This window comes from Rhineura floridana, chromosome 15 (genome assembly GCF_030035675.1).
Source record: "Rhineura floridana isolate rRhiFlo1 chromosome 15, rRhiFlo1.hap2, whole genome shotgun sequence".
Taxonomy (NCBI): Eukaryota; Metazoa; Chordata; class Lepidosauria; order Squamata; family Rhineuridae; genus Rhineura; species Rhineura floridana.
In genome coordinates, this window is record NC_084494.1 from 16,911,647 (window position 1) to 16,924,831 (window position 13,185).

At 46.1% G+C, this 13,185-nt stretch overlaps 1 protein-coding gene across 1 annotated transcript in view; it reads right to left on the reverse strand.

Annotated features, from left to right (window-relative positions):
- The window catches only part of SLC9A1 (solute carrier family 9 member A1), a 108,859-nt gene that overhangs the window by 20,569 nt on the left and 75,105 nt on the right, over positions 1 to 13,185 (reverse strand). Inside the window, exon 3 of the mRNA XM_061596370.1 lies at positions 3,019 to 3,269. Within this exon, the coding sequence (XP_061452354.1) occupies positions 3,019 to 3,269 (251 nt within the window). The remainder of the gene's footprint in view (positions 1 to 3,018; positions 3,270 to 13,185) is intronic.

Here is a 13,185-nt window from a genome sequence, read left to right on the forward strand (position 1 = left end):
TAAAGTGGCATGATACTGCTTTAAATGTATAGTGCAGACGGGCCCTTGAGGAATGGCAGTCAAACATGTGAAATCATTTAGGTAAGATTCAGTGACATAAAGGTTAGATCTAGGGTGGCTTGTTCACATCTTGCAGGTCATCACATTACATTGCTGTCACCAGGTAATGGAACTTGCTGAGATGAGCAAGTCCCAGGTCCCACTAAATCAGCTATCCCCAACTTGGTGCCCTCCAGCACTTGTGGACTACAATTCCCATCAGCCCCAACCAGCACAGCTGGCTGGAGGGCACAAGGTTGGGGAAGGCTGCAATAAATCCTCAGGCCATGCATACAAGTATTACCAGTTGGGAGTTGGGTTTTTTTTTTCTAATTTCCTCTGCATTGCTCCCATGATTTATTGCCCGGATCAGATTGCAGTTCTTTTTCCTGCTGGTTTCAAACTATGCAGGTGGGAGCCACTGTTCCTTTTCTAGCTGATTTTGTAGACAGTACTGGCCTCACTAGCAACCAACCCCGATGATGACTCACTCATCGAGCTTGGTGGAGAGCTGTTGCTATGTCAGCCTCTAAGAAAACAAGGTTACAAAACAGGAAAAGACCATGTATTTCTTTGGTCCAGCTGAGAGCGGCTTCATGCAATACAGTTTTCCTACATGGAGACAAAGTCTGTATAGGAAAAAAAACTCAATACACCAGGGTCAGTAGATCAGGCGATAGATCCCACCTAAAGCTAGATGGCTGGGTAATTTGCTGCAGATCTGCAAGGGTTCCTGATTCCCAATAGGTAAGTAAAATTGAATATATATGTATGGATGGCTGACCTTTTGCTAATTGCTTATTTCTCAGCCTCAGTATCTCTCACTTGTATGAACTGGTTGTAGACTTTTGTACAGCTCTGCTAACTGATTTTAGAATTTTGTTTTAGAATCCCTGATCCATAGTAACTCACTTGCAGATTTTTACTTATATATGCAAGTTATCTTAGCGGCTTCATTCACACTAAGCTGTGATTTATTTTAAAACATGGTTTGTCTCAACAAACCACAAATTGTCTCACAGATGAGCAAACAAACCATGGTTTGTTTCTTCAAAGTTTAGTTTGTTTTCCAGCGGCTCCTGCTTTGTATCTCTGCAGCTTAGCAAATGTCCAGGGCTGGGTGGCCACAGAAACCATGGTTAATCAAGGCTGTTGGGTTGAGCAATAATGCCAAACCACAAAGCAGACCATGGTTTATAAACCAAAAACAAATCATGGTTTCACATTGCTGCCAGAAATTAAGCCATGGCTAGTCTGCTAGTCTGGGCTCAGACATTCAAATCAGCTACACTCAGAGCTTGGAAAAGTTACTTTTTTGAACTACAACTCCCATCAGCCCCAGCCAGCATAGCCACTGGATTGGGTTGATGGGAGTTGTAGTTCAAAAAAGTAACGTTTCCAAGCTCTGGCTACACTTAGGCTAAACGAACCATGGCTTAGCATTTTGTGTGAACCAGGCCAATGTGTGGCTCATGGAGTGGTGGAAGCAATTGGCTCTGATCCAAACCACAATTTGCATCTGGCACCATCCCCATAGCCATGATTTTGCTTCTGGCTCTGGTTGTGAACCTTGCTATTTTAGCAGAGTACATCCAGGGCCTAAAGTCTGCCCAACCTGGTCATACACGTCTGATGCACATAGGCGTTTTCCCACTCCACTGAGATTATCTCTGCTCCAGCTTGTGAATTTACACTGACAGAGGCATCAGAAGAAAGTCTCACTATGTTTGGAGCAGCTTACTCCATACTAAATGTCTAGGAGGACTGTTTCAAACTGGTAGCCACATGGATTTTAAGATTTATGCCCCATGTTCATCTTTGAACAATTGGATATGTGTTGGCTGAAGCCAGAAAAGTCCTAAGTTCAAATCTCTACTCACCCATGCCTGTGAAATCCTTCTGGTTGTCCCACAACCTCCAGAGGTTTACTTGGTAGTTACCAGAGGCAGGGTCTTTTCAGTAGTAGTGCCCTTTCTGAGGAGCCACATCCCCTCTAAATTGAGGCAAGAACCTGCATTGATGCAATTTTGGCACTTGCTCAAAACACACTACTTCTTGGAGGTTTTTTCTGGCCAGCAATATCTGTTGGACTCTTTTAACTACCTGCCGCTGACCTAGCAACTATTGCTTTATTCTGAATTTTGTGCTTTGTACACCGCTTTGTTATTCTGCGTGAAAGGCAGTACACAAATATTTAAATTAAAAAAAAACTTGGTATGCTTAAGCAAGCCTCTGTCTCTGAATCTCAGTCTGTCATCTGTAATATGGGGGAACAGTGATACTGGTCTGCCTTGCAGGGTTGTTCTATGGTTTGCTGAGATAATATATACAAAGCAGGCACTTTGGATACTCTGGAAAAGCATTGTATAAATTCTAAGCACTCGTAGGATCAAATGTGACACAGATTACCCACATTCACATGGATGAATGAAGCCTTCATCAGAGGTATGGGGAACCTTTGGCCCTCCAGATGTTGCTGAACTGCAACACCCATTTTCCCTGGCCATTGGCCGTGCTGCCTGGGGCTGATGGGATTTGTTGTTCACCAACATCTGGAGGGCCAAAGGTTCCCCGCACCTGATCCAGGAGAAGAGCAAGTAGCCAAATTCTTCCCAAATGTACAAGGTTTACATAATTGAAAGCAAAGCCTGTATGCCTTTCTTAATCTGACCCATGTATTCTGCTTGCAGGATAAACATTTTGTTACTACAAATGTTAAATGGTTGTTTCTTCTTTTCAGGTTCAAGTGTGGAAAAGCCCACAGAGGTGTAGCAAACCACGAGGGATTCACCCCTTACAAAGGTCTGAGCCTCCAGTGCGTGCAGAACACTCGCTTTGCATGCAAAGGGCCCCAGGTTCAATCCCCAGCAACCCCTGAATGCTCTGACTCAGTATAAGGAGCTTCCTACATTCCCACCAAAGCAGTTTCCAGACTAGGTTAGCCAAGGACACACACACACACACGAGCCCCATACTTACGCCATGATGCCTGAGAGATGGAAAAGTTCTGCAGAGAGGTACGCCATGTAGCTGTAAAGAAATACGAAGAGGGGCTCGATGACGCGGATGTGGGAAGTGAAGCGGGAGGTGAAGGCCCCGATGACGCCGTAGACGACCCCAACAAAGACGCCCCCCAGAGAGACCACAAAGAAGCTGAGGAAGCCCAGGATGATGTCGGTAAAAGTGATTTTGTCAAACGTGGCAAACTCTTCAAAAAGATGGTAGAGGACCTGGAGTGACAAAAGGGGGAGGGAGAGAGAAGCGATCTAAGCCCACAGAAGCACTTATCAGAGGCTGCCAACAGGTGTGCTGACATCAGAGAGTCAGGAAACTAGTATCCCACAAGGGAAGGGTGTGTGTGCAAGGAAATGGATCAAAAGGTAGCATGAAAAATACAGTGTTCATCCTGCCGAGTACAAACCCCGTTTGTAATTGCTGCCTTAAGAGTCATCAAGGCAAACACAGACACTAAGCAGCTCTTCTCTGCTTGAACAGAGGAACCCCGAGAGATCAGTAGCTGGAAAAGGGCTGCCATCTTGCTTTTGGCTCACCAGTGAGTTAGTTAATCTCTCTCCCTCTCTCTTTCTCTCTCTGACACACCAGGAGTGGGAAACCTTTAGTCCTCCAGATGTTGCTGAACTACAACTCCCATCAGCCAATGGCCAGGGATTATGGGAGTTGTAGTTCAGCAACATCTGGACTGCCAAAAGATTCCCACCCTTGCCCCTATGCTTTCAGTTGCCACTCTATGGGGGGGGGGGTTAGATGCAATGATCCTGGCTTCCTAAACCACTGTTTAGAAAACAAGTAATACATGTTGGTTAGTCCACATACTCTCTCCTCATGCGTTCATTTCAGCATTGTGATCTGATTAAATTAGAACCACTCTCCCTTGTTATGTCCATGTCCATTTACTAACCTGGATCTTCAACTAGGCTCAGGTCACAGTTTGAGATCTTGTTTAGTAAAAAGACATTAAATCACAGTTCCCTGTTTCAGACGCAACAGGGAACAGTGGTTTAAAGTGAAAAGGATCCAAGTGCCAAGGCAACAGGAGGTGATAAAATGGAAAGTGTATGGACCTGATGCTCATTCTTTGTTTAATAACCAGCCCTTGGTCAGATCTTGTAAGGAAACCACCCTGTTCAGATCTTGTATGGAAGAAAGCCACAGACCTGAACTTACAAGATCTGAACAGGGTGGTTTATAATAGATGCTATTGGAGGTCGCTGATTCATAGGGTTGCCATAAGTCGAAATCGACTTGAAGGCACATAAAAACAACAGCTAAAAAAAAGAAGAAGCTTTTTATTTCTTTTTATTTTCTTTTTTTATTTCTTGCTGAAGTCCATTCAGGGCAGTCTCCGTTGCCAACGTCTTTTTGAGGGGGGTTGGGAGAGTGTCATGCAAAGTTTGTTCCACCAGTATCGAAACACCAAAACTCTCATGTGCAGTTTTCTTGGAATTTCAGCCATGACTGACACAGAGCCCTTTTCAAAAACTCCTTATCTCTAATCCTTGTTCCCTCCATCAGCTCCCTTATTCTGACAGAGCTCTTGAAGAGTCACAAGATCACAACCAAGAGGGGAATAAAACACCTTGCCTTTGTTGAGTTATGGAAGATGGCCATTAGCTACAATATAGGCCTTAACTGATCTCACTTGCACATCACAACAAATCATAAACAATGGCTTATTGTGCACAAGGAAATTGCACCCATTTTGTCTAACCTACTTCTCCCAGCTTACATTGCGAGGAAACAAACCACATAGCTTAGCATTACATCTGAACTAGGGATCATGGTTTGTTGGGACCAAAACAAACCATGACCCATTTATTATTATTATTATTATTATTATTATTATTATTATTATTATTATTATTATTATTATTATTATTATTATTATTATTATTATTATTAATAATATCCCGGCTTTCCTCCCAGAAGGAGCCCAGATTGGCAAACAAAACACTAAAATACTCTAAAATCTTAAAAACATCTTTAAAAACATATTAAACAAAACATCTTTAAAAACATATTAAACAAAACATCTTTAAAAACATATTAAACAAAACATCTTTAAAAACATTTTTAAAAAAGCTTTAAAAACATCTTAAAAAGTAATTCCAACACAGACGCAGACCGGGATAAGGTCTGTACTTAAAAGGCTTATTGAAAGCAGGTCTTCAGTAGGCACCGAAAAGATAACAGATGGTGCCTGTCTAATATTTAAGGGAGGGAATTCCAAAGCGTAGGTGCCGCAACACTAAAGGTCCACCTGAAAGACCGTCTTATCCCTTATATACCCAGTCGATCACTGCACTCTGCAGGTGAGGACCTCCTGCAGATGCCATCTTATCAGGAGGTCCGTTCTGCACAACATAGGACACAGACCTTTAGTGTGGCGCCACCTACCCTGTGGAACTCCCTCCCCTTAAATATTAGGCAGGCACCATCTCTGTTATCTTTTCGGCACCTTTTGACTTTCCTCTTTCAGGAAGCCTTTTAAGTTGAGACCTATCCCAGTCTGCATCTGTGTTATATGTTTTTTAACCCTTTTTTAAAAATGTTTTTAAAGCTTTTTTTAAAAAAATGTTCTTAAAGTTGTTTAGTTTTAATGTAGTTTAAGTTCTGTTTTTATGATGTTTTGATGTGTTTTTAGTGTTTTTGTTTGCCGCCCTGAGCTCCTGCTGGGAGGAAGGGTGGGATATAAATCAAATAATAAATAAATAAATATAAGGGGTAAGATGATCTTTCAAGAATCCTGGCCCCAAGATGTATAGGGCTTCATACACCAAACCAGAACTTTGCACTTGGCCCGGTAGCTAATGGGCAGCCAGTGCAATTATTTCAGCAGCAGGGTGACATGTTGGCGATACCCTGCCCCAGTAAGCAGTCGCACTGCCACATTTTGCACCAGCTGCAACTTCCGCACCAACCTCAAGGGCAGCCCCACACAGAGCGCATTACAGTAATCCAGCCTGGAGGTTACCAGTGAATGGACAACATCAGACAGCTAGGAACTGTAGTTTGTTTCTCCCCAGCGGCAGCAAAGAGGAGCAAAAAAAGCCCAGTTCAGTGTGTTCACAATAGTTAACCATCAGCTACGGTCTACTGTGTGACATGTGAACTGGGCTGTATAACAGGGATGGGAAATCTGTGACCCTCCAGATGTTGGTGTCCTCAACTACCAACATCCATAACCATTGCCCATGCTGGCTGGGCCTTATGGTAGCTGGAGACCTGCAACATCCAAAGGACTCCTCCATCCCTGCCATATAAGTTTGGCTAGAACCCTCCAGCTGCTTTAATGTTGGACAGCACCCTTCCTTCCCTTGCTGCCAATTTCCATTGCATACAGTGGTTCTTAATAGCCTCTCCCTCCTCAAGATCCTTGTCTATTTATTCAGGGCAGGTATCTAAAAAATGTCCTAGAGGGGTTATTAAAGACAACGTATAGATGCAGGCAGAAAAGTTCCCCAAGGGCAAAGGAGCTAAATTCCATCCTTCTCAGGACCGGATGCTGAATGAAGTTCACCAGTGAACTCAACCAAAGGCAATGGAGAGGAGGGGTGGGTGGGTACTTGTCTAACCAGTTGTTTGCTGCAGGATATTCCCTGCATAGTCCAGCCGAGTCCTAGGAGAAGCGGAGGAGAAGGGAGCAAGATCTGATAGCGTGGCAATTCCTGCCTTGGCCCATTACAGCAGTGGCCTGAAGGTGGTTCAGCATCAAATGCCTTTCCTGGAGAGATCTGTCTGGTTGGAACATTGCATCCACTTTCTCCTCATGCTGCAGGGTTCCACAGAGTCATGCGCAAAGGGAAAAGCAAGATCAGACTGAGCTGAGCACTATGCAGCTTGGCTGGCCTGTCCCTTTGAACATAAAATAGCACTGCTGGATCAGGCCCATCCTAAGGCCCGTCTAATGCAGCGTCTTGTTCTCATAGTGGCCAATCAGATGCACATGGGAAGTTGATGGAAGGATACACTGAAGCCCTTAGGTCATGTTGGCCTTGTTAAGTGTTCAGGAAAGCGCACTGCATTGCAAATCCAAGAGAAAGAAGACACGAGAGGGAGAGGGAGAGGGAGGGAGAGAGATGCATCTCACTGCATTTTGCAGCAGCAGCGGTGCTTTATGGCAGTATGCTCTGCAGGTTCAAGTGGCTCCACTGCAGTTTTTCAGCCCTCGATTCAGTGGCACACACCACTTTCAGGCAGTGACAGAATTGCAGTTTAATCCTAGGATACAGAAAGAACTAGGCCTGAAAGACAAGTGGAGAAAAGATCAACTTTTTGTTGGTGTGCTGAATTGGGTGACATCCCCTCCCCCCACCCGCCAAGGCTCAGACTTGCAACTTGGGGGAACTGATGGACCCAACCTCCTGGCTGTCCAGGGGATAGCAATGACTAGTTACAGCTCCACACAATACACCTAAACACAGCACATACAATACACATTTAAAGCACATGACTTCCCCCCCCCAAAGAATCACGGGAACTGTAGCTTGTTAAGGGTGCTGGGAATTTTTAGCTCTGTGAGGGGGAAACTCAGGATTCTTTGGAGGGACGTCGTGTGCTTTAAATGTATGGTGTGGATCTGCAATAGTCAGAATGCCTTTTGCCAGCTATGGCTGAACAGGCTTTTAGACAGCTGATGTTGTGCATTGGCTAAAAGGCCTGGCTACGAATCAGGAAGTTCAAATTTCATCTCTGCCATGAATTCACTAGGTAAATTCTAGCCTCAATGCCCCTATCAGCAGAATGGCAGACAGTAATAATGAACTTACATGGTTATTGCAAAACTGCAACTAGATAATGCACGAGAAGTGCTTTTGAAGATTTGAAAGCGCTACATAAATGTTAATTATCATCACCATCATCACCACGTAAGGCATTCAAAGTGCTGCCTATAACCTTTAAAACTCTCTATACCTTAGGACCAGGATTCCTAAAAGACCAACTGTCTCTGTATGTGCCTTTCTATACATTAATGAGGACTGTCAAAAGCAGGGGTTCTTAACCTGGAATCCATGGATGGGGCTTCGGGGGGGGGTGAACTGGGTGCAAAAAAAAATCAGTTTCCAATGCAAAAAAGCAAACTGTATTTGTTTATTTATTTATGGGGGTTCTCAGCTTTCATCAGATTCTTTAAGGGGTTCGTGAACCAAAAACAAGGTTAAGAACTACAGGCCTAAGGGATGCCTGGACATCTGACGTCCCACGAGGCAAGTGGCTACCAGGGCATTGCTCCAGAGAGGGGAGGAAGCTCACGTGCACCAGGCTGCTTCTGTTTGCAAACCATTGTCTGCCAGCATTCAGTCTGCCCCAGGCCAAGTGAGGATTAAATGATCTAAGCATTACGAATTACTGTGTGTACTAGAAGTGGGGGGGGAAGGATAATAATAGTGCACAGGCTGCAAGCAGAGATCTGTTTGTATCGTGGTGGGACATGTAGTGGGGAGCAGTGGTTCTAAGTTAGAGGAGGGTAACAGATGCAAATCAGAACAAAAAGAAGAAAATGGGTGGAAAACCAGCATTTCCCACCTATGAAGGATTTGCTTGCCACTCGGGCTATGATGACAGCAATAGCCAGGGCTGGCTCCAGGAATGCTGGGGCCCTTGGGCATCACCTTGCCCTGGGCCCCAGCGTCTGTGCGTGTTTGTGTTTGCGTGCACGCGCGCAGCCCCCCCCACTTACCTGTCTGCTGTCTTTTACCGTTGCCATTAACGAAGATGGCGGCCGCGGTTTCTCTAAGGGCATGACGCCTCCACCGCCATCTTTGTTGATGGCACGCATGTGTGCTATGCGTGCGCATCTCTACCATCAACTAAGATGGCGGCAGGGGCTTCAGTACCTTAGGGAAACCACAGCCGCCATCTTTGTTAAGGGCAACGGTAAAAGAGAACAGACAGGTAAGTGGGGAGACATGGGGGGACGTGGATCACGGAAGGGGAGCGGAGGGGCAGCTGAGGGGCCCCCTGTAGCTCCAGGAGCCGTCGGGCCAGTGCCCAACCTGGCCACCCTTTAGAACCGGCCCTGGTAATAGCTATAGAAAAGTTGGCAGGTATATGGGGGCAGTTATCCACAGCATGTCTACTATATTTCGTGGAAAGCTGTTTCTTTACCAGCAATTGAACACCGCTTAAGATATTGTAGCCAAAGTTTGCGTAATGATTCCTGAGATCAAGAAGCAGGCTATTTTGGATACAACTGGACACCATTATGAATCAAGATGGTGGACTGAACCTTTCAAAATGGCACTGACTTCAAAACTGCATTGATTCTTTCGGTTTCTTAGAATTCCCGAGCAATGCCAGGTATGAGGCTGCTTGTTTAGGACCATGCATTCTGCTTGACTTATACCCATGCATAACAACATGATCTGGCTTTCCTGTCTCCACTGCTTTCACTGCCCCACCGGATCATCCTGCACACTTCTGAAAGGCTACTCCCAAGTCATGAGGCTCTACTGAATAAGCCAAGGACATAGCAGGGAGAGCTTGGGGTGAAAGTAAAGATCCCAGCCCTTTTCATGTGGAGAAATGTCTTCCAGTCATGCAAGAAGATCTCTGGATCCCACCCATTAAGAAGGAGAAAAGCATACCCTGATGCTGCCATGTGGCAATTTGGAAAGAGCAAAGCTGTTGCAACGCAGGGCAGCCACAAGTTCAAACAGGCAAAGGGCAAGGAAGTAGGTTGGCTACAATTGGTCACAACCAAACAGGAGAAACTCTTTCTGGAAAAGGAAAGGACGTACCACCCTCTTGCATCACTCCTGACATTAGAATATGCTTCTTGGGCTATAAACTCAAGAGGCCTTAATGCAGAGGAGTCATCCCTGAATGCCCTTTCACTGGTCCCAGATTAAAACACACCCGAATCCTACCAGGGTGCAATCTCACATGTTTGTGAAGAGAGAGAGAGAGACTTTAGTTCCAGTTTGGCTCTTGTCCATTCCTGCCAGGTCACACAGTCAGTAGGAGGTAAGATGGAGATGAGAGGAGATGGATGTCCACTGAAGGTTCTTCTCATAAAGGATGGAGAGTACCAAATACTTCTCGGGAACCAAAGCAGCAGCCTGACCCTGAGCCAGACCGTTGGTCCTTCAAGCCTAGTACTGTCTGTAATCCATAGGCTATTTACTACTCCTTGGTAGCAGGGCAGGTGCAAGAAATTGTGTCACCTGAGGAGCAGCACATGCTCCCCACATGCACATACCTCCTCTCCACTATTGCTGCCACCCTCATGGACTGGCCTCCTCATCCTGCTGATAGCGCTCTAGGTTTTTCTGCTGCATCATCAACAGGGCCATGTCACTCTCCTCTGCCTTGCTCTGAGGAAGGCTCTTACATTGTGATTTAGGGTCTTCCAGAGTAAGGCACTGTGGGCAAGGAGGCCTGAAGAGCAGAGCTTGGAAAAGTTACTTTTTTGAACTTCAACCCCAATCAGCCCAATCCAGTGGCCATGCTAGCAGGGGCTGATGTGAGTTGTAGTTTAAAAAAGTAACTTTTCCAAGCTCTGGTCTGTGCTGACTGGCAGCAGCTCTCCAGGGCTGCAAAGAGGGAGTCTCTCCAAGCCACCCTTTCCTCCAACCTCTGGGTCCCCAGATGCCGCTGGACTACAACTCCCATCAGCCCCAACCAGCATGGCCAATGGTCAAGAATTATGGGAACTGTAATCCAGCAGCATCTGGGGACCCAAAGGTTGGGAAAGGCTGTTCTAAGGCATCTCTCCACCTCTGCATTTGGGAATTGTTTTTAAACTGTGATTGTTTCAACGCTTATTGACGGCCACCCTGGGCTCCTTTGGGAGGAACTGAGTTCAATAAATCAAATATGTGGTGATGCCAGGGGTAGAACCTGGGACCTTCTGCATGCAAGGCAGATACTCTCCCACAGAGCTAGAGCCCTTCCTCTTCTCTACAGACAGGATAACATCTTGCAGCAGGACCAACGCAAGAGCTACAGCAACGACAGCACTGCTTCTCCATTCTCAGCCATTTGTTAACTAGCCCACTGGCAACAAATGCTCGCTGGCCAAGAAGGACTCATGCCCTGAACTATCATCCTATTTACTTCCAGGACATTCCTAAGCAACTTTGCCTTGTAGTATACAGCAGGGGGAAGGAAGCTCAACCCTGGGGGCCATATGCGGCCCTCCAAGCCTCACTACCTGGCCCTTGGGATTCTCCCCTTGCCACACCCCCTCTCTCCAGGCTGCACCCCTCACCATCCCTATCCTCCTCCTTGAGGGCTTTTTGCCTGGCTGAAATGTGTCCTTGATCATGCCTTTTGCATGCCTGGATGGAGGACAGAGAGGGGCGAGTGTGCAGAAACTAGCCTACTGTACAAAGGGGACATTTACATTAGTTGCTTGGCCCACTTTTGCTTCTGGCCCCCCTCACCACTGACATGTGGCCCCTGGGAGATTGCCCGAAGGGAAAGCTCAGTGGCAGAGCATCTGTTTTGCGTACAAAAGGTCCCAGGTTCAATCCCTGGCATCTCCAGGTAGAACTGGGAAAATGTCTCTGCCTGAAACCCTGGAGAAGCTGCTGCCAGTCAGTGTAGACAATACTAAGCAGGATGGGCCAACGGTCTGACTTGGGGCAAGGCAACTTCCTCTGTTACAATGTGTTCTCCCTCCTTTCCTCCATCCACTTTGGCCCCCCACCAAGTCAATACAACTCAGAACTGATTGCTTGGAGAGAGTTTCCCTCTCTCCTTCCATCTCTCTGCCCAGTTCCACTCCACCAGTTTCTCTCCCTGGGGGCTCCCCAACATTAAGAACATAAGAAGAGCCTGCTGGATCAGGCCCATGGCCCATCTCATCCAGCATCCTGTTCTCACAGTGGCCAACCAGATGCTCATGGGAAGCCTGCAAGGAGGACCTGAGTGTAAGAGTACTCTCTCCTCCTGTGGCTTCCGGCAACTGGTATTCAGAACCACGCTGCTTCCAATCATGGAGGCAGAGCACCACCATCATAGCTCGCAACCATTCATAGCCTTATCCACCACGTATTTGTCTCCTCCTCTTTTAAAGCCGTCTAGGCTGGTGGCCATCGATGCCCCCTGTGGGAGCAAATTGCATCGTTTTAACCATGCGCTGCATAAAGACATACTTTCTTTTGTCTGCCCTGAATCTTCCAACATTCAGCTTCCCTGAATGTCCACGAGGTCTAGTGTTATGTGAGAGGGAGAAAAACTTTTCTTTGTCCGCTTTCTCCACGCCATGCATAATTTTATACACTTCTGTTATGTTGCCTCTGACTTGCCTTTTCTCTAAACCAAAAACTAAAATTAAAATGCTGCAACCTTTCCTCATAGGGAGTTGCTCCACCCCCTTGCTAATTCTGGTTGCTCTTTTCTGAACCCTTTCCAATTCTACAGTATTCTTTTTGAGGTGAGGTGACCAGAACTGTACACAGAATTCCAAATGCAGCTGCCCCATATATTTGTACAATGGAATTATGATATCAGCAGTTTTATTTTCAATACTTTCCTAATGATCCCTAGCATGGAATTTGCCTTTTTCTCAGTTGCTGCACGCTGGGTTGACATCTTCATTGAGCTATCCATTGCCTTTGCTGTGGTTGCTGTTTATGCTTTCCTTGCTTCACTACCTTCAGTTCTAGGTCTCTGAGTCCTGCTTGCCCTGAGCTACTTTGGCAAGACACAACGCAGGAGCCCGGTCCTCTCTCTATCATTCCATCTACATGTCTCCAGCCCAGGTATGCTCTGCCCTAATTGCATTCCTCAGTGCTTGGAGGCAATCAAAACCTCACAGATTTTTCATTGCGATCTAGGGCAGAAATATAGAAATAGGTCCGTACTGTATGGTAAACAATCACACAGCCATCATGGATGTACCAGCATCTATAAGGGCCTACCAAACCATGATTCTGGATGTGCATCAGGGGCTCTACGGCATCTAGTCAGGGAATGGCGGTAACTGGAACTCAGATCTAGTCTGGTGTACTAAATTGACAGAGAGATATAGAATTGCAGAATTGGAAGGTACCTTAAAGCTCATCTAGTCCACCTTTCTGCTCAACTCAGAGAAACCAGAGCTAGAGCAACCCTATTTTTTAAGCCTCTCCTTCAAAACTGCTAATAAAGAAGAGCCCCCACCTTCCACCACCTGTATTT